The 21,157-nt window shown below is 37.9% G+C and overlaps 1 protein-coding gene and 1 pseudogene across 11 annotated transcripts in view; both read left to right on the top strand.

Annotated features, from left to right (window-relative positions):
* Nucleotides 1-21,157, top strand: part of ANKRD26 (ankyrin repeat domain containing 26) — a 154,232-nt gene that overhangs the window by 44,447 nt on the left and 88,628 nt on the right. For 9 of the 11 annotated variants that reach the window (XR_009356486.1, XR_009356485.1, XM_059183842.1 and 6 more), the window contains 6 exons: nt 232-260; nt 352-424; nt 3,518-3,546; nt 3,636-3,708; nt 9,325-9,407; nt 15,511-15,659. The exons of 1 other annotated variant lie outside the window; for it this stretch is intronic. Coding sequence is in view for 8 of the 10 variants with exons in the window: in XM_059183842.1 (XP_059039825.1) it covers nt 232-260; nt 352-424; nt 3,518-3,546; nt 3,636-3,708; nt 9,325-9,407; nt 15,511-15,659 (436 nt within the window). In the remaining 2 variants the exon portion in view is untranslated. The remainder of the gene's footprint in view (nt 1-231; nt 261-351; nt 425-3,517; nt 3,547-3,635; nt 3,709-9,324; nt 9,408-15,510; nt 15,660-21,157) is intronic. One more of the 11 variants, XM_059183846.1, reaches the window with a different exon arrangement.
* LOC131838129 (putative coiled-coil domain-containing protein 144B) lies at nt 10,843-12,425 on the top strand (annotated as a pseudogene).

Here is a 21,157-nt window from a genome sequence, read left to right as displayed (position 1 = left end):
CTGTGCTCACTTTTGCTCCTCTCTCTCTGGCAAATAAATAAATAAAATCTTAAAAAAAAAAAATAAGAAATTGCTCTTCTGCCCAACCCACCTTCCTGTCTGCAGAAACAACCCCAAAACCTATTCGTAATCTGAGCCAGGCATGAGGATTCAGCTTAGTACTAAGTGCATGAATGTTTGTTGGCTTCTATATTTACATGGAGTTAACTATATGACCCTTTTGCTTTTTAGATTCTCCAGAAAAATATTTTCACTTGAAGGTAAAACTTATATTTTTATTTTGAAGTTTTAACTACAGATTGCATGAAGTGTTCATTATGTCTTAAGCATATTGTTTCAATACCCATTCAGCCTGCTGTAGAGGGGAAAGATTTTATTCCTAATCAACCCGGAGAAATGGAGGAAATTCAAGCATGCCAGACAGGTAAATTTTACAATACAAATTTAACGGTGTAAAGAAGTCCAGTAAAAATTTGAAATGCTCACAGTCTTATTCTGAAGTTTTAAATTTTTATTTATTTATTTATTTGGCGAGCTTCAGTGAAGGTTCTGACATATATAAGGTAGATGTTATTGCTGATATCCATGTTTGAACAAATGATATTTACAAGCCTATGAAAAAGAGCTTTTGAAACATGTATGCTTTAGCTCAATTCTTTTAAAAGAAAGAGCAGACTATTTAAATGCCAGAAGTGTTATCAGGTGAGCTTCCGGTACCAAAACCTGTTGGAGTAGGATACCAAAATTTTCCCCTTCTTTCTTCTCTTCCACTGTTGGGAAGACATTAAGGATGTCGTTGATTATGTAGAGCTATGTTCTAGTCAGCTATAAGAATGTGTGTCTTAATGGCATGTATATGGTGGTGGTACTTTACATATAGTATCATTGAGTGCAAAGTAAGAGAATTGGAAGGAAGAAGAGAGCGGGGTCAATTCGGGGGGAATCAAGGAAGCCTTAGCCGTGATAAAAATCCATTAGAGATTTTATGACTTTGAAGACAATTCCAGTTTTGAGGGACGCCTGGGTGGCTCAGTTGGTTGGACGACTGCCTTCGGCTCAGGTCATGATCCCGGAGTCCCGGGATCGAGTCCTGCATCAGGCGCCCAGCTCCATGGGGAGTCTGCTTCTCCCTCTGACTTTCTGCTCACTCATGCTCTTTCTCACTGTCTCTCTCTCAAATAAATAAATTAAAAAAAAAAAAGATTAAAAAAAAAAGACAATTCCAGTTTTGAAAAATTGATAGTGATGAACGTGAGGCTTGCTTCTATAGGGTTAAGTTAAGGTAACGGAATGTGGCAGTGCACTCAGTATGGACCAGAATTTCTTTTTTTTTTTTTTTTTTTTTTTTTTTTTTTTTTTTAAGATTTTATTTATTTGTCAGAGAGAGAGAGAGCGCACAAGCACAGGCAGAGAGAGTGGCAGGCAGAGTCAGAGGAAGAAGCAGGCTCCCTGCAGAGCAAGGAGCCCGATGTGGGACTCGATCCCAGGACGCTGGGATCATGACCCGAGCCGAAGGCAGCTGCTTAACCAACTGAGCCACCCAGGCGTCCCGACCAGAATTTCTCCCATTTTAGTGAATCGTCAGTGACCTTGTTAGAAATGCACATTGTGAGCAGCAGGTCTGGGATCCTGCATTCTGACCTGTCAGGTGATGCGAAAATCAAAGGTCCTTGGGTCATGTGCTCTGTTGCAAGGGTGTAGACTTCCACATAGAGACATCTGGAATGGTCCTGGATACTTCAAGACACCATAGGATGAAGGGAAAGCATTATTTTGTTTTTTATTGTGAGCATGTTTTTAGCTAGAGGGGAGCGTGGAGATGCAGAAAGAGAGGTTATAGATGTAAGATATCAGTGCTAAATAAAGAGGAAAGAAGTGGGGGAGACAATCCCTAATAAAAGGGGTGTAAAAGCAGAACAATCAGGATCATAGATCCAGAAATAACTCTTTTTTAAAGGATTTCTTTATTTGTTTTAAGGAGAGAGAATGAGAGAGACAGTGAGTAATTAGGGAGAGGGGCAAAGGGAGAAGGAGAGATTTGCCTCAAGTTGATTGCCTTCTGAGTTGGAGCCTGATGTGGGGCTCTATCTCAGGACCATGGCATCATGACCTGAGCTGAAATCAACAGCCAGATGCCCAATCTGCTGCTCCATCCTGGTGCCCCAGAAATTACTTATGAAGAAGAGGGTTAGTGATGGGAACGAGGGAAGAAAGAAAGGCACGTTAGCTGGGAAATTTTGGAGTTGAGGAGGAAACTCCAGGAATTCACTTGACATGGCTTTTGCACTAGACATGGCATTTGCACTAGAACAGATTAAATCACAGCTGCTCCACAGAGAATACTGAAAGCAGATGGAGTGCTAGACATGAGGTAAATCATAGCCACGTATTCATCCTCCTCATGTCTACTGGACATCAAAGTTATGTGTTACATTGGTATTCATTATTTAAATGAGATTAGGAAGATATGGCTTTTTTTTTTTTTAAGATAGGTAATTTATTGCTACTATTGCTGATTGCAAAAACCGTTTAAAGTCTGACATGATCTTGGGTTGCCTGTGTGGCTGACTTGGTTATGCTGCTGCCTTCGGCTCAAGTCATGATCCTAGGTTCCTGGGATCGTGTCCCACATGGGACTCCTTGCTCAGCAGGGAGCCCGCTTCTCTCTGTGCCTTTGTCTGCCTGCTTTTGGGCTTTCTCTCTCTCTGACAAATAAATAAATAAGTAAAATCTTTAAAAAATAAAAAGAGACAAGATCTACCAAATCATAGTAGTTTTCGAAACAAAAGAAATTATAGGGTTGGTTCCCTAAATGCTAAAATTGTTCTTATCAGTAAGTGTGACACTGATTCTGAAATACAAAGGATTTTCAGTACCTAAGAGTTCTGTGTGTCATTTAAATAGATTTTTTTTCCCGTTTTGGTAATCATATTCCCACAGTGAAAGCTTATTGTACATTATTTCTTAGATGTGTTTTATATACCTTCTTGAGTGAGCGGACCAAGAAACTTTAAGATGGCTAAACTAGAGGGTACAACAAATGTAGGCATACCAGTAGCCCACATGGGTCTGAATTAAAATGAGTACTTTCAGTATCTATTATCCTAAAAGTGTATATCCAAGCTGATCAATTCATAACGCTTTCTCTGATGATAACTCAATTATGTGTTCAGTAGAACTGTCATCAGAAGTGTGTACTGCCTAACTTATGGAAGAAATTGAAGAACATGGTAAATACTTAACGTCTAATGGTATAAATGATTCTGTTGTACTACCTTAAGGATGTGATATAGCATAGTACCATTGGCTTTCTCATTTGTCCACTCAGGGTCATGATTATTCTCTCATTAGAAATTGCTTTTCTTCCCAACCTACCTTCCTGTCTCCAGAAACAGAACACCAAAACCTAATGTAATCAGAGCCAGGCACAAGGATTCAGCTTAGTACCAACTGCAGAAATGTTCAGTTGGCTCTCATATTTACATATAATTAAATATATGTCCCTTTTGCTTTTTAGATTCTCCAGGAAAATATTCTTACTTGAAGGTAAAACTTATACTTTTATTTTGAATTTTCAACTACAGATTGTATGAAATGTACATTGTCTTAATTGTGTTCTTTCAATACCCATTCAGCCTGGTGTTGAAGTAAACCATTCTCTTCCTAATAAACCAGGAGAAATGGAGGAAAAAGAAACATCCGAATCAGGTAAATTTTACAATAGAAATTTAACTGTGGAAAGTAGTACAGTAAAAATATTTGAAATGCTCAAATGCTCACAGTCTTTTTATTCTGAATTCCTTTTTATTTTTGGCAATTTTAAGTGAAATATTTGATATTAATAAGGTAGATGTTGCTGATATCCATGTTTGAACAAAAGATACTTACAAGTGTAAGACGAAGAGATTTTAAAAATGTAAGCTTTAGCTCAAGTTTCTACTTTTATGTTTTAAATTCCTAATGTTCCCAGTTTGGAACCCCTTTAATTCCTAGGGCTTCCAGAAGTTAATTATTAGACTCTAACCTTTTTCTGGTGTTTACAATGTTTATCCGAATTCTGAACTTTACTTAGAGTCTGGCTTCATTTGCTAACGTGAATTGTGTTTTAAGTTTATTTCATCTTAGTGTCGATGTTCATCATCTAAGCCAGACAGATATTCTGATTAGCAGATTTGTGTGTGTGTGTGTATGTATCTGTGGTGTGTTTGATTATTGGAAATGCGGGAAGTAAGTAGTTTTTTTTTTTTTGGTAGTTCTTTCTTAATATTTGGTAGACATAATCCTTTACAACAGAAATTCTGAAACTCATTGGCCTGAGGGTCCTTTTACACTTTTAAAGAATTATTGGGAATTCCAAAGAACTTCTGTTTAAGTGCGTTCCATCTGTTGATATTTACAATAGTAGAAATTAAAATAAACATTTATAAAGAAGCAAATACGATCATACTTTGTTAGCCATTAGAGCTATGACCCATTAATCATGCAAGTTGTGATACTATCACGTATCGTATGTTCAGAAAACTTCAGCATACACTAAAGAAGGGAATGAGTGAAAATGTCAAATATCATTTATCATTGTTGTGAAAATAGTTTTGACCTCTTGGATCCTGTGAATGGATGGATCCTGGAACTCTGTGGATTCTCAGATGACCTTGGAGAACTGTTTTAAATCATGTACAGGCTTCATGAATTCAAAGTGATAACGGGGCCCTTTTGATGAAATGGGCATTAAGGTTTCATTCCTGCATTTCTTGCTTTTTACCTTCACTTAAGAGGTATAAGTCAGACAATCTTGTTTTAAAAAAAGGAAAATATTTTTATTATATATTCATTTTCTGTTTCATGGCACTGTAGTTTTTGGATGTAGTGTGGCCTGAGACTTGGCCTGTCTTTACATGGAAATGATTACATTCCCCAAGGCTTTCTTTTCTCATATAAACTTAGTTTGTCTAAGACTTAAAGATTTCTGAAGATATTGGTGTATTGAGGAAAGACAGTCTCATTGTAGTTTAAGAAGTACCATTCATTAAAAGTTTTTTTTTTAAATGCATGTCTTTGGAATAGAGAGTATGTATTTAAACATAAAATAAAGGGGCGCCTGGGTTGCTCAGTGGGTTAAAGCCTCTGCCTTCGGCTTAGGTCATAATACCAGGGTTCTGGGATGGAGCCCTGCATCAGGCTCTCTGCTCAGCGGGGAGCCTGCTTCCCATTCTCTGTCTGTCTGCCTCTCTGCCTACCTGTGATCTCTGTCAAATAAATAAATAAAATCTTTAAACATAAAATAAATGGTTAGAAATAAATTTTGTTACCCACAATTTTATAACCTGGTAAATCTTAGTCATTATTGAACAAAAACTCTTATGGAATACTGAATATGTAATAGAGCATGGTGAGTAAATTAAACTATGTAATACTAGAGAATACAAAAAATGAAAGGCAGCTAAATTCATCTGTGTGAATGGCAAGTGTAGGACATGTAAAATACAATAAGCTATGATGAGTAGTAATAAGTCTGGGAGAAGAGCAGAACATGGGACTGCTTCTCTGACAAAAGAATTTATACAAATTAGTCAAGTTTGTATTATTATTTACATTCTAATAAATCAACTTTGCTTTTTAGATTTGTCCAATTGGAAGTCTACTGGTTTGAACCAAAATAGTGCAATTTGTCAAAGATCCAGGGATTTGAAAGTTGATGATAAACGCCCGTCTGTATTACAGTCAGTGACCAAAATGTGGTCGGCATCCACAGAGTTTAAACAGATACCCTTAATAGATTAAAAAAAGGATTAATAAGGGGCTCCTAGGTGGCTCAGTGGGATAGGGCTCTGCCTTCGGCTGGAGTCATGATCTCAGGGTCCTGGGATCGAGCCCCACATCGGGCTCTCTGCTCAGCAGGGAGCCTGCTTCTTCCCTCTCTCTCTGCCTGCCTCTCTGTCTTGTGATCTCTGTGATCTCTGCCTGCCTCTCTACTTGTGATCTCTCTCTCTCTCTGTCAAATCAATAAATAAAATATTTAAAATAAAAGAAAAAGGATTAATAATATTGGAGTTGTGTTTATGTTACAAAATTCTAAACTCCATCATGTGTGCGAATCACAGCTACCAGGAAACAGAGCACAAAGAAGGTAATGAAGAAGCATAGAGAATTCAACCTCTCCATGACCTCACCATAGTTTTGATATTTCAAAAATAGTTTTGTGACAAAATTTACTTTGTGTTTACTCCTTTTATGCAACCTACAAACAGTCTCTTTTAGCATGACATTTGCATTCTTCTTCTAACCAAAGCAATTTAGGAATAAGAATTAGGAGAAAGTTGGGTGCCTGGGTGGCTCAGTGGATTAAAACCTCTGCCTTCGGCTCAGGTCATGATCTCAGAGTCCTGGGATTGAGCCCTGCATCGGGCTCTCTGCTCAACTGGGAGCCTGCTTCCTTTCTCTCTCCCTGCCTCTCAGCCTACTTGTGATCTCTGTCTGTCAAATAAACAAATAAATAAAATCTTAAAAAAAAAAGAATTAGGAGAAAGTAATTTCTTTTAGGCTATTTTTTAACATTCACTTGAGAGTGGGTTGCAGGATTATATTTAGAAGTTTGTGCCCAGCTGAGAATACTAGGTAGAGGTCTAAAGATTGCTTATTGAAAACACAGTTTCTTAGCTTTATTTTTATAGCTTTAAATTCACAAGTATTGGTCAAATTATATTCAATGTAACTAGAAAAAGCAGCTTCCCAAACCAAATATTAAAATATTTCCTATATTCTGTATGACTTTATTTTAGAGTTGGCTTTCCCAGCAATAATGGGAGTCTTTGAGAATTTACTATATAGTACCATCTTCTCAACTATGTATGCAGAGTCTGTCTCCTTGTTTTATTATTTTTATTTTATCTTTTTACAGAGCAAGAAAGTGGGGAGTGAGGGAGGGAAGGCAGAAGGAGAGGGAGGGAGAGAACCCCAAGCAGCAGGCTTCTTTCTTAGCATGAGGTCTGATGTGGGGCTCAATCTCATGACCCTGAGATCATGACCTGAGCTGACATCCAGAGTCAGACACTTAACTCACTGAGCCACCCAGATGCCCCTTTATTATTATTATTATTATTACTTAATGATTTTATTTATTTGAGAGAGATTGAGAGAAAAAGTGGGAGGAGGCGCAGAGGGAGAAGCAGACTCCCCACTGACCTGGCAGCCCGATGCAGGACTCCATCCCAGGACTCTGGGATCATGACCTGAGCTGAAAGCAGCCACTTAACTGACTGAGGCACCCAGGCGCCCCCCTTCATTAAGTTTGATGAATAGGTGAAATATTGGTTTTAAGGAGTACTATACCATTTAAAAATAATATTTTCCTGATATACTCAGTCTGTTGATTAACCATATCTAATGTGTGCTCTACTTTATGTACCAGTTAACTCAGTGGCTTTTATCAGTCATATGATCAGATCGGTATTAATAAATTGTAGAGTATTTTTTTCACCCCTGTAGTTTTATGTTCTTTCTTTACTTGTAGAATTAACAGTATATTTTTCAAAAGATTTTCAATTATCTCCTAGACTAGTGAATGCAGACAATAAATTCAAAGTTATTTACCTATACAAGTGACTTGTTCCTGTTACTTCCTCATGAGCTTGGTGGATCCAAGAAGCAGGGCTTTTAAAACAAAGCACCCACAGGTTCCTGTAACACAGGAAGATATGGAACAGAAAAGTTATAAAATAAATACTTAAAACAGTTCATGTAGAATAATTCCCACTTGATGCCTTTTATAAAGTAATGAGCAAAGTTGGGACCCAAGATTGTGTGTTTATTCATTTAATATAGATTTATTCCATACTGGCCCTGATAATTTTATATCCTCAATATTTCTAGAATGATTCTGTCAGTTCAGGTGTGCTTCATCTTTATTTTGCATTAGTGCCTTCTCATTTATCTCCCATCTTTTATTACAATGCCCCTCAAATTCATCCCTCCCCACAGCATTTAGAGTGATCTGTCTCAAATGCAAATATGACTGTTAACCATTGTTGAAAATATGTTTGTGTCCAGGTATCTTAAAATTACATATAAAGCTTTCATAATTTTGAGTTCTGCTAAGCTCTCCAGCCCTTTCTACCGTCTGCCCTTTTCTCTGGCATTCTGAACTGCTTTTGATGTCTTCCTCTTTGATCCCAGTATTTTAGACAGGTATTTACCTTGTTGTGTGCTTCTCTCCCTTGTCTTACTACAGGCTTGTATACTCCCCCCATTTTCCGCCCTTTAGCCCTTTTGAATCTGTCTGACCTCAGTGTTGCTGTCTCAGTTCAGGCATTGTCTCTACAAAATCCATTCCTGACACCTTTTATCTACATGCTTCTTTAAACCTGGGTACCTAGCACTACTGGGTACTCAGTAAATAATTACTGAGTAAAATAGAGAGTGTTTACACAGAGATGATTTATGAGATTGTCCCATACAGGGACCCCTGGGGGGCTCAGTCGGTTGACTGTTGAACTCTTGATTTTGGCTCAGGTCATGACCTCAGAGTTGTGAGATCAAGCCCTGTGTGGGGCTCAGTGCTGTGCGTGGAGCCTGGTCAAAATTCTCTCTCCCTCTTCTCCTCCCCCCCCTTCTTTTTTAAGAGAGAGAGATTGTCCCATACAGTCTAGTAACAAAAGAAAAGAAAATATATGTATATATATATGTAACTTACAGTTCAGGTGGTAAAGATACACTAGAAAAATCTGTATGGTACTAACATAGCCCCAAAGAAAGAGATCTGTTTATCTAGGGAAGGGTAGCCTTAATCAAGGATGACTTTATGTAGCAGTCTGTGTCCTATAAGATGTGATAAAATTTGTCAAGTAGTAGAGGAAAACATTTTAGGAATGCTTACACTCATCAGGTAAATACATCTGTAGGAAGATTGTACACTGATAATGGCATAAAAAATACTAGTAATTTTGGAAACCATGAATAATGTTGTAGTTGAAGCTTAGAGTGTTGTTTAAGAGGTACTGTAACAAGGTAAAGCATAGTCTGTTTTGATTTTATATCTTTCTGCTGCATTTTAAAATTTTGTTTCTGATTGTTTTGTTCATTGGTGTTAGGTGGGTGAATTTGTGAATGAGTCTTTGAGATGTTTGTATGCCTTTAACCTAGTGACATTTAGTATTTCCCAAATGGTTTGTTGAAGTTTTTGATAATGAAAAGTATTTCTTAAAGTAAATATTCAGCTAAAGATTAAGTTTAATTTAAACTCTTAATTGATAAGATGTTTTCTATTTTTATGAAGGTTATAGCTTTTATCTAACCATTCTAATTTGTCCATTTTAATTAAACATATAGATTTTTCAGCAGAACTAGACTTAGAAATGACAACAGAAGAAGAGGAAGAAAGTCTTAGTGAAAGTGAAAATAAACACCTACAGGTATATACAAATTTAAATTTAAATTTCCAGTTTTATATTGTTTTCCCTGCTTTAAGAATGTAACATAGTTTGGGGTGCCTGGGTGGCTCAGTGGGTAAAAGTGTCTGCCTTTGGCTCAGGCCATGATCCCGAGGTCCTGGGATCGAGCCCCGCATCAGGCTCTCTGCTCAGCGGGGTGCCTGCTTCCTCCTCTCTCTTTCTCTGCCTGCTTCTCTGCCTACTTGTGATCTCTGTCTGTCAAATAAATAAATAAAATCTTTAAAAAAATGTAACATAGTTCAATTGAAATTACCTTTGAACGTATTGAAGTTGATAGATTATAATTTAATATTTAGTTTTTATAAAATTTTACAAGTTACCAAATTTAAAATATTGTTAGAATTTATAGTAACTTATAGTTAAACTTTATCTTTGGAATTGGACCAAAAAAAATTCCTGAATATTGTTTGCTTCTTTCATTTTTGTAAGTTTTTACATGCTAAAAAGGTAACATCAAATACTGAACCGTATGTTTAAGCAGTTGAATTTATGAGCAGTATAACAATGATGACTACTGACTTAGACTCGTGTAGAAGGAGTGGTTCTTGGTGGTTCTTAATGTGCAGTTCTCAGTGGTTCAAAATGTGCAGTTCTGTATTGCCTGTCAGTAATGCCAAGATTAAAGATTTATTTTGCCTTGTGATCTCTGTGTAGTTGACTTCAGAGAGTAGGGTCATAAAATCAACACAATTGCCTATTGCAGAATCACACCTTCCAGGATGGGACCTTTGTAGTTGGGTAATAAACAGGTACTTTTTCAGTTATTTCATTTCAGTATAGGGAATCTGTAAATATTATTAACATTTTTCTTATCCACTCTCAGTGGACGTTACAATCTAGATGCAGGCAGATAATTTATAGTGATGTATAACACTATCATAGTATATAATTTGAATTAAAATTTAGGAATTTATTTTTCTTTCTGATTGATGTTTATTGATTTTTGGCTCCTAATAATAAGTTTGCCTATTCTTTAGTTATTAATCTTTTTTTTTTTTAAAGATTTTATTTATTTATTTGACAGACAGAGATTACAAGTAGGCAGAGAGGCAGGCAGAGAGAGAGGAGGAAGCAGGCTCCCCGCTGAGCAAAGAGCCCGATGTGGGGCTCGATCCCAGGACCCTGGGATCATGACCTGAGCAGAAGGCAGAGGCTTTAACCCACTGAGCCACCCAGGTGCCCCCTTTAGTCATTAATCTTAAAAAAAAATTTCAAATGCACTATTGGGGCTCACTGTTTAAGATATGGCAAGATAAAATGTTTTTTAAGTTTGTAACATTGAAAATCATCTAATTCATTTTTTGGTAGATGTAACATGTAATGAATTGTTTAGCTTAAAAAAACTGACAAAGTTGTTTATGGATTTATGTTTTTCTTCTGTTTCAGGCTAGGGCAAGTTGTTTTTTGCTTCTTAGTTATAATCCAGTGACTTGGGAGCAGTTTAACATAGATTTAGAAATTTAAGTTAAATTTTAATTATTTTCTAATTTTTTCTTTGTCCATACTTGATTACTTAAGGATAAAGTTATTTTACAAACATGTATGCTGACAGAAAGGACATCTGAAAATCAAACACAGCAATTTAACTTTCGTATCTGTCAAAAATGGCTCAAGAACCAGGAATGAATAAGGAATGTGATTGAGAGGATGATATATTTTTATATTCAGAACATCCTTCTGTTCAAAAGTATGAGGACATGTGGACCAAACAAGAAAATTAGAGTGGAAAATAAGTTAAAACTCATCACCAGAGAGTTAAAGCAGAAGTGTGGTGAAATTTTTGAAAAAAAAAAAAATTACTGCTTATCCTAAAGAAGAGTCACTATATGGTCCCTTTAAAGAAGGAGCAAACTTAACGCAAATACCTTCTAATTTGACAAGTGATAGATTTGATTTTGAGAAAAAAGAGGTATTTGCAGTGCCTGTCTTTGTCACACTTCGGGCATTACCTGAACAGAAAGAGTCTAGACTCAAAAATGTCGTTCTTTCTCATTCATCCTCGGATTGTAGTTGCCGGTCATCTTCTGATCTTTCCTTAAGTGAAAATAAATCAGACTCTGAAAATGATAACAAATCAGACTTTGAGCAGATTTTTAGCAAAAATGAGAGTTTTGATGGTGATAGAGAAAAAAGTAAGGAACCCATGGGTTACATTTGAAGTGAAAGAAGACTGAGAGTTTGACATGCAGATGGCAAAAAGTGTAAACCAAACTAGCACTGGTTGTAAATCAGACATTGGGTGTATACCTCAGTCTAGTAATCCAGGAAGCCGTTTTGATTCTTGGCTTGCCTGCTTCAGTGAGATAAGACGAAAGAGTCAAAAGGCACAGTATTTCTGCTGTTACAAACACTTAGAAGAAAACAAAAGACCTATTCTAGAAGCCATTATATGCAGCTAATGACAGTACTAATAACTATAGAAGTATGGATCCCAAATTAGAAAGTGGGAGTTCTCCAGCATGTAGTCACAGAACAACAGAAGCGTATCTAAAGGAAGATTTACAGCAAGATGTGAAAAAGTTTAAGAATGAGATAGGCACACGGTCGCCAAATTGTGGAAAGAACCAAGGTGCCCTTCAACGGACGAATGGATAAGGAAGGTGTGGTCCATATACACTATGGAGTATTATGCCTCCATCAGAAAGCATGAATACCCAACTTTTGTAGCAACATGGACGGGACTGGAAGAGATTATACTGAGTGAAATCAGTCGAGCAGAGAGAGTCAATTATCATATGGTTTCACCTATTTGTGGAGCATAACAAATAGCATGGAGGACAGGGGAGATGGAGAGGAGAAGGAAGTTGAGGGAAATTGGAAGGGGAGGTGAACCCTGAGAGACTATGAACTCTGAAAAACAATCTGAGGGTTTTGAAGGGGCAGGCAGTAGGAGGTTGTGGGAACCAGGTGGTGGGTATTGGAGAGGGCATGGATTACATGGAGCACTGGGTGTGGTGCAAAACAATGAATACTGTTACACTGAAAATAAATAAATAAATAAATAAATAAATAAAGAATGAGATAGGCACGTTGCAGATAGAGTTCCTGTCTTTGGAACGGAGAAACATTGAACTTCAAAAAGAGGTAGAGGTTCATTTTGAGCTGCTCTTTTGTTCTTTTCTTTATCAATGAAAGCCATTTTGATTTTCCAGTTATAAAAAGGTTCGTGTATCATATAGGGTTGTCTAAATATGTAATTGTGTTCAGAAATAGATTTCTGCTGTCTAAATGGTAGGAGTGCAGGAAAAACATTCTTATGATTTGTTTTCCTTAAGTTTCTCTGTCAGTCTGCCAAGTGGCATATGAACTGGGAAACTAATTTAGCTCTGTACCTTGTGACTTCATGAACCAAAAACTGTAAAGAAAATTGCTTTTAAAAATACAGTTATCTTGGAGCGCCCAGGTGGCACAGTCAAGCATCCGACTCTTGTTTTTGGCGTGGGTTGTGATGTCAGGGTCATGAGATCAAGCCCAGCCTTCGGCACTTAACTCAGCGTGGAGTCTGCTTTAGTTTCTCTCTCCTTCTCCCTCTGCCCTTCCTCCTTATGATCTCTTTCCCAAATAAATACATTTAAAAAAAAATATAATAATTTCTAGATTTTTTTCTTAAGCTTAACTTATTTGAGAGAGAGAGCGTGCATGCGCATGTGTGTGCGTGTGAGAGCATGAGTTGAGAAGAGGCAGAGGGAGAGAGAAAGGGAGAAGCAGACTCTCCTGAGCAGGGAACCTGACCTGGAGCTCTATCCCAGGACCCTGGGATCATGTCCTGAGCCAAAGGCAGAAGCTTAACCACTGAGCCACCCAGGTGTCCCATTTCTAGGGTTTTCATTTCTATCTATTGGCTTAAATATAAATTGCACTTACATCAACAATAAAATGGGAAAGAAACAAGGACAGGAAAGAGGATATAAACAAAAATTTCAGCTAAACCAATCTATTTATTGCTTCTTTTTATTGTTTCAGTATGTGCGGTCTTCTCTGCTTCACTCACTCTTGGAATTTAGAATTCCAACACGATCACTTTGAGATATTTTTAATAACAAATATTTGTATGGTCACTTTTTCTCTCCACATGTTTTTAAAACAGATTCTTTTTTTTAAAGCTTTTTAAAAAATTTAATTATTTGACAGAGAGATAGAAAGAGACTACAAGTACGCAGAGCAGCCGGCAGAGGAAGAGAGACGGGCTCTCTTCTGAGCAGGGAGCCCGATGTGAGACTCTATCCCAGGACCGCTGGGATCATGACCTAAGCCAAAGGCAGCCGCTTAACAGACTGAGCCACCCATGTGCCCCTAAACAGACTCTTTTTAAAGATTTATTTATTTATTCAGAGAGCGCATGAGCAGGGGGAGGTGCAAAGGGAGAGATAGGGAGGAAGAGAAGCAGAATTCCTACTGAGCATGGAGCCTGATGCAGGACTCCATCCCATGACCCGAAGATCATGACCTAAGCCATAATCAGGAGTCAGAGGCCCAATTAACTGAGCCACCCAGGCACCCCCTCCATATTTTTTTCTTTTTAATCACCATTTTCACACGTTTCTGTTGAGCCAAACCTTCATATTATGTTTAATAAAGTATGGTCCATTTTGACATGTAGGATTTTTATAATGTAAGTAGCATAAACCTTCAACAAACCTTCAGTATTTAACTGGAAGGGAGAAAACTGACTTTTGAGGTGATTCGAATTTTAAAAAACAGATATAAATATATCTTCTTTAAAAGAAAAAGTAGCTAAGCACCTCGTCCCCAATTCAGGTATTAAATTACTGTGCCAGTGTCACACTTTTAATGTATCTGAGTAATTTAATGAATTTGGTAACTTATCTGATTCGGCATTAAAGAATTATATCATCTCTTTTGGTGCCATAAAATGCTAGGTAATGCCACTTTAGGAACTTTGGACAAATCATTAACCTTTTTTGGTTTTACCCCCACCATCAGTAGAAAATGGGATTAAAGTTGATAATTACTTTTATACCCTCTACCTATAAAAATTTATGGTTACTAAATGTGGAATTTGGGGAGCATTACTTAGTTACCAGAATTCTGCACTAAGAGCAGATTCACTCTGGTTTTTTTTTTTTTTTTTTTTTTTTTTTTGGTGTGTTGTGGTGGACTTTGGATCATATATTTTAATGAACACTGTCACTTTACTGGTAACCCTAGGGACCAAATGGAGAAAGGATTATAAGAGGCAGTTGGGGGAAAGAATAGCTCAGTCCAAAAAGAGGAAAGCTTCCTGTTTGTTCCTGGAACACCACAATGTCACAGCCTTTAAATCTGACTATTTATGCAAAATCCAGATGGTAAAGACAGAAGACCACAAATTTTGTGTCTTTGTCTTTTTATTTCTTTTTATCTGCTGATCAGATAGGGTAGGGTGGGGAATGTTAGGTAGAAAAGCATGGATGTGAATACAAAATTAAGAAAGCCCTTTTTTGAAAATTTGGAAAATTCTGCTACTTTAATTTTATTTATTTATTTTAAAGATTTTATTTATTTGTCAGAGAGAGAGTGAGAGGGAGGGAGAGAGTGAGAGAGCAGGTGCACACAAGCAGGGGGAGGTACTGGCAGAAGGAGAAGCAGGTCTGGACTCCAGCATGACCTGAACTGAAGGTAGATACTTATCCATGAAGGTACCCATGCATCCCAGTTCCTCTCTTTTTATTGAAATAGAAATGAAGCAGAATTTATAAAAATTGCAGTTACTTGTAATGATAACCACAAAATATTTTTGCGAATTAAAGTTACGGCAAACTAAGAGTCAAATGATATAATTATTGAAAAAAGTTCTAGGATGCCTGGGTACCTCAGTTGGTTAAGAGCCTGCCTTTGGCTCGGGTGATGATCCCAGGGTCCTGGGATGGAGTCCTGCACTGGGCTCCCTGCTCAGTAGGGAGCCTCCTTCTCCCTCTGCCGGCACCTCCTCCTGCTTGTGCTCTCTCTCTCTCTGATGAATAAATAAATAAAATCTTTAAAACATGAATAAAAAATGAATAAAAAGTTCTTTTTAATGAATAAACTAGTAACGATTATCCTTTGTACCAAACTTCCATTAAAGATTGAAGAAACGAAGAGGCACCAAAATGATGAAATGGCAGTATTAGAAAGCATATATGCTTCTGCTTCTGCTGGACTAATGCATCCAATAGGGAGTGGAAAAACTGATAACAACCTATGTCCTATTACGGAAAATGAAGAATCTGATGGGTAAGCCTATAGCAATATTTAAATAGTAGGTAATAATTATTTTCCTATAAAACAAACTCTAGTTGGAACTAACATTCATGATTAACAAATTTTATGGTTTTTAGTAAGACTGTTTCAATTTGGGTGCTAATCAGAAAAATTTAAATAATGAGATGCCATTTTTGTAGTCATAGTGATAAATATTCTATTTAAAAATTAACAACCAAAGTTAGCAAATGTGAGGAAAAGGGCATTCTTATATACTGTTGTTAAATAAAATTGGTAAATCCTTTCTAAAGGGTGATTTAGCATTGTGTTTCAAAAACTTTAAATATTCTGTCTCTTTATTCCAAGAGCTTCATTGCCAGGACTAGATCCTATAGGAAAACATGACTTGTGTAAACACACACACACACACACACACACACACACATTCTAAGGGAATTTATTATATATTGTTATATATAAAAAATATGATATGTTAAGGATATTTATTATAGCATTATTTCATATAAAAAAGTTGGAGATAGTCTAAGTATCTGTCAATAGGGAAGTAAATTTTCACCCCTGTAAAACAATGTAGTATGTGACTGTTTGAAAAAATGAGTTTAGGTCTACAAGGTACTGATTGTTTAACAAAGTATATTTAAAGTTTTTGGTTTGATGTCATATTTTATGCAAATTTTGGAATACTTTTATCTACTTATTTATTTTTCTATCCCAGCATTTCTTTTTCTTTTCTTTTTTTTAAATTATGCTATGGTAGTCACCATAGCCTCATTAGTTTTTGATTAGTGTTCTGTGATTCGTTGTTTGTGTATAACACCCAGGGCTCCATGCAATGCATGCCCTACTTAATACCCATCATTGGGCTCACTCAACTCCCCCACCCCACTCCCCTTTAAAGGCCTCAGTTTGTTCTGCAAGTCAGTCGACATGCATAAACCAAGCGTCTCATGTAGATGCTGGGAAAACTAAATGAGATAAAGGGTGGTTCTTGTCCTGAAGATGCTTCCACACTTTCCTTCCTATTCCTTGGGGTTCCCGAAGAACAGACGCGTCCCTGTATGTGTTATTCAGCCTCCTCTCTGCTGGTGCAGGTGCAGGAGAGAAGAGGCTCAGAGCAGCGGCCTTGGAAAGAGACACGTCATCACTAAACCAAAGGCCAGGATGACCTCTAACATCCAAGGCCCCCAGCTATGCCAGACTCTGATTCTGACTTGCTTTCCGCATTTGCTTCCTCTACTCATCTACTCAACAGGCCTTGCTCAGACTCCAGAGTGTGCCCAGGGCTGGGGTGGGGGAGTTGGGGGACTATGTCCCTGCCCCGGAAAGCCCCCCTGCTTGAGGAGAAGGATGCATGTGGACAGGCCTGTGATGGGCATCTCCAAGCTACAGAGGTGGGAGGGAGAGGGCGTCCTCCAGCCTAGACTTGGGGGCAGAGGGGTGATGCTAGGCGAAGTTTCTCAACCTTTAAGGGGGATAGGTGAGTGGAGTCAGGGACAGGGACAGGGCAACAGGGCAATTCAGGTGCATTAAAGAGATGGATCAAAGTAGCTTTCATGTCTTCACTGACACTCCTATTGTTAACATAATAAGAGCACTGGACCTCAGTTTCTTTGTCAAATGGGAATAATGAAGCCAGCCTCCTAGAGTAACATCCTCGAGGAGAAACATGTCATGCACAATGTAAAGCATTCTGGCAGTTCCAACTGTGGAGTAAAATGCTCAAAATGTCCTTGTTAATAATGACAATGATGATTATTGCTTCTAGCAAGTAATAGTGTTTTCCATATACATAGCAGCATGGTAAAGATTTTTTTTAACGTATTGGATTTTTCAAAGTGAGCTAAGAAGTAGCATGCTCCCAGCAAGTTTAAGCTAATATCCATATCCCCATGTTTGTTCTCATGTGCACACACCTAGGAGTTTTACAAATACACATTAAAATTCCGCTCCCCCCCCAAAAAAAAAGCCTGTTTGATTCCCAGAGTCCATAGTCTCTCAGGGTTCATCTCCCCCTCTGATATCCCCCCTTCATTTTCCCCTTCCTTCCAATGTTCTCCATGTTATTCCTTATGTTCCACAAATAAGTGAAACCATGTCGTAATTGTCTTTCTCTGTTTGACTTATTTCACTCAGCATCATCTCCTTCAGTTCCATCACATTGATGCAGATGTTGGTATTCACCCTTTTTGATGGCTGAGGAATATTCCATTTTATATATGGACCATATCTTCTTTATCCATCGTCTGTTGAAGGGTACCTCTGCTCCTTCCACAGTTTGGCTATTGACATTGCTGCTATGAACATTGGGATGCATATGGCTCTTCTTTTCACTACATCTGTATCTTTGGGGTAAATACCCAGTAATGCAATTGCTGGGTCTTAGGGTAGCTCTGTTTTTAACTTCTTGTGGAACCTCCACACTATTTTCCAAAGCTGCTGCACCAACTTGCATTCCCACCAACAGTGTAACAGGGTTCCCCTTTCTCTACATTCTCTCCAACACTTGTTGTTTCCTGTCCTGTTAGTTTTGGCCATTCTAACTGGTATAAGGTGGTATCTCATTGTGGTTTTGATTTGAATTTCCCTGATGGCTAATGACGATGAACATTTTTTTCATGTGTCTGTTAGCCATTTGTATGTCTTCTTTGGAGAAGTGTCTGTTCATGTCTTCTGCCTGTTTTTTTAATATAACTTTCTATTTTTTTATTAACATATGATGTATTATTAGCCCCAGGGGTACAGGTCTATGAATCACCAGGTTTACACACTTCACAGCACTCACCATAGCATATACCTTCCCCAATGTCCATAACTCAACCACCCTCTCCATACCCCACTCCCGCCAGCAACCCTTAGTTTTGTGAGATTAAGAGTCTCTTATGATTTGTCTCCCTCCCGATCCCATCTTGTTTCACTGTTTCTTTTCCTACCCCCCGAACACCCCGCATTGCCTCTCAACTTCCTCATATCAGGGAGATCATATGATCATTGTCTTTCTCTGACTGACTTATTTTGAGCAGCATAATACCCTCTAGTTCCATCCACATTGTTGCAAATGGCAAGATTTCATTTCTTTTGGGCGCCTGGGTGGCTCAGTGGGTTGAGCTGCTGCCTTCGGCTCAGGTCATGATCTCAGGGTCCTGGGATCAAGTCCCGCAGCAGGCTCTCTGCTCAGTGAGGAGCCTGCTTCCTCCTCTCTCTCTCTCTGCCTGCCTCTCTGCCTACTTGTGATCTCTCTCTGTCAAATAAATAAATAAATAAAATCTTAAAAAAAAAAAAGATTTCATTTCTTTTGATGGCTGCATAGTATTCCATTGTATATATATATACACCACATCTTCTTTATCCATTCATGTGTGGATGGATATCTAGGTTCTTTCCATCGTTTGGCTATTGTGGACATTGCTGCTATAAACATTCCGGTGCACGTGCCCCTTTGGATACCTACATTTGTATCTTTAGGGTAAATACCCTGTAGTGTGATTGCTGGGTCGTAGTGTAGCTCTATTTTCAAGTTTTTGAGGAACCTCCATGCTGTTTTCTGAAGTGGTTGCATCAGCTTGCATTCCCACCAACAGTGTAGGAGGGATCTCTTTTCTCCACATTCTCGCCAGCATCTGTCATTTTCTGACTTGTTAATTTTAGCCATTATGACTGGTGTGAGGTGGTATCTCATTGTGGTTTTGATTTGTATTTCTCTGATGCTGAGTGATGTGGAGCACTTTCTCATGTGTCTGTTGTTCTGCACATTTTTTGACTTGATTATTTGTTTTTTGGGTATGGAGTTTGGGAAGTACTTTATAGATCTTGGATACCAGCCCTTTATTTGTAGTGTCAGTTGTGAATATCTTCTCCCATTCTTTGGGTTGTCTCTTTGTTTTGTTGACTGTTTCCTTTGCTGTTCAGAAGGTTTTTATCTTGAGGAAGTCCCAAAAGTTCATTTTCACTTTTGTTTCCTTTGCCTTTGGAGACATGTTTTGAAAGAAGTTGCTGTGGCTGATGTCGAAGAGGTTACTACCTGTGTGCTGCTCTAGGATTTTGATGGATTCCTGTCTCACATTGAGGTCTTTCATCCATTTAGAGTTTATCTTTGTGTATGGTGTAGGAGAATGGTCGAGTTTTGTGAAAAATAGAATACTTTTAATATCTGCTGTGTTGCAAAAGGAAGTTACCTGCTATTCTGGCACTCTTATTACCAACAAAATGGCTAGTCACTAGGTTTTGGTTTTGGTTCCTAATGCATGAGTGCTCAAATGTTGGACCCTCAAATTGATCTGAGTATTACCAAGAGATTTCATATGTCAACTTGTCCCATGTTCTGTACAAACATTTGATTTGATCCCTGTGCTATAAACCAAGATGTCACTAATGCATTGAATCTTCTTCTTAAGGTAACTTGCACACGTGTTATTATCCTTCCTTTTTAAAGAGAATCTATTTCTACATGTGCCACACCAAAATTTTCAATAGTGACTTCATATTATAGAATTTATGAGAATTCAGTTTACAAAATAGGAATATTTTCTGCATTCTAAACCCCTTGTACTTCTCTTACAGAATTTTAATATGACGAATTATTTTGGATAGTAGAAGATATCCTAGAGTTAGATGATTTTTATCAAGCATGAAATACTGCTGTTGGAACTTAGAGTTTTTCTGTGGTCTTTCTAAGCATAAAAAAAGTGATAATCAGATTATATAATATTATATATCTAGAAAAAAATGTTTTTTTTAAAGATTTTATTTATTTATTTGACAGACAGAGATCACAAGCAGGCAGAGAGGCAGGCAGAGAGAGAGAGAGAGAGAGAGGGAAGCAGGCTTCCTGCGGAGCAGGGAGCCCGATGCGGGGCTCGATCCCAGGACCCTGAGATCATGACCCGAGCCAAAGGCAGCAGCCGAAACCACTGAGCCACCCAGGTGCCCCTATCTAGAAAAATTTTTGAGGAGTCTTTTACTTACATAATTTCATGAATTATTTAATGCCTTGGTCTGGCTTCTTTTTAAAGATTTTATTTGTTTATATTAGAGAGAGAGTTGGGGGTGAGGTGTGGTGGTGGGGAGAGGGACAAGCGGGCTTGGCACTGAGAGCAGAGCCCTGTGCAGGACTAGATCCCACAACCCTGAGATCATGACCTGAGCCCAAACCAAGAGTCGGAGACTTAGCAGACTAAGCCACTCAAGCGTTCCTTTTGTCTGGCACTTCAAAAAAACAAAACAAAACAGAGAAACAAACAAAAAAAAATTTAGTGCTACATGTATGTAATTTAAAAAATTTCAAAATATTACAAAAGTACTTGTGTAAGGATTGAACTAAACAAGAAAATTAAGTCATCTGTGATCATTCCACTTAGCTATGAAATCCTTAAAAGAACCATGTACACTCAGTGATCCTTATTTCCCTCCCATTCACTATTGAATTCTCACTAGTAATTTCCAGTCCCATTACGCCAGAATTGAGTTTTCAAAGGTTACCACTGATTTTCATTTTTTTTTTAAGACTTTATGTA

The sequence above is a fragment of the Mustela lutreola genome, chromosome 8 (genome assembly GCF_030435805.1).
Source record: "Mustela lutreola isolate mMusLut2 chromosome 8, mMusLut2.pri, whole genome shotgun sequence".
Lineage (NCBI taxonomy): Eukaryota > Metazoa > Chordata > Mammalia > Carnivora > Mustelidae > Mustela > Mustela lutreola.
Note: the sequence above shows the minus strand (reverse complement) of the source record. Positions and strands in the feature narration are given on the sequence as shown.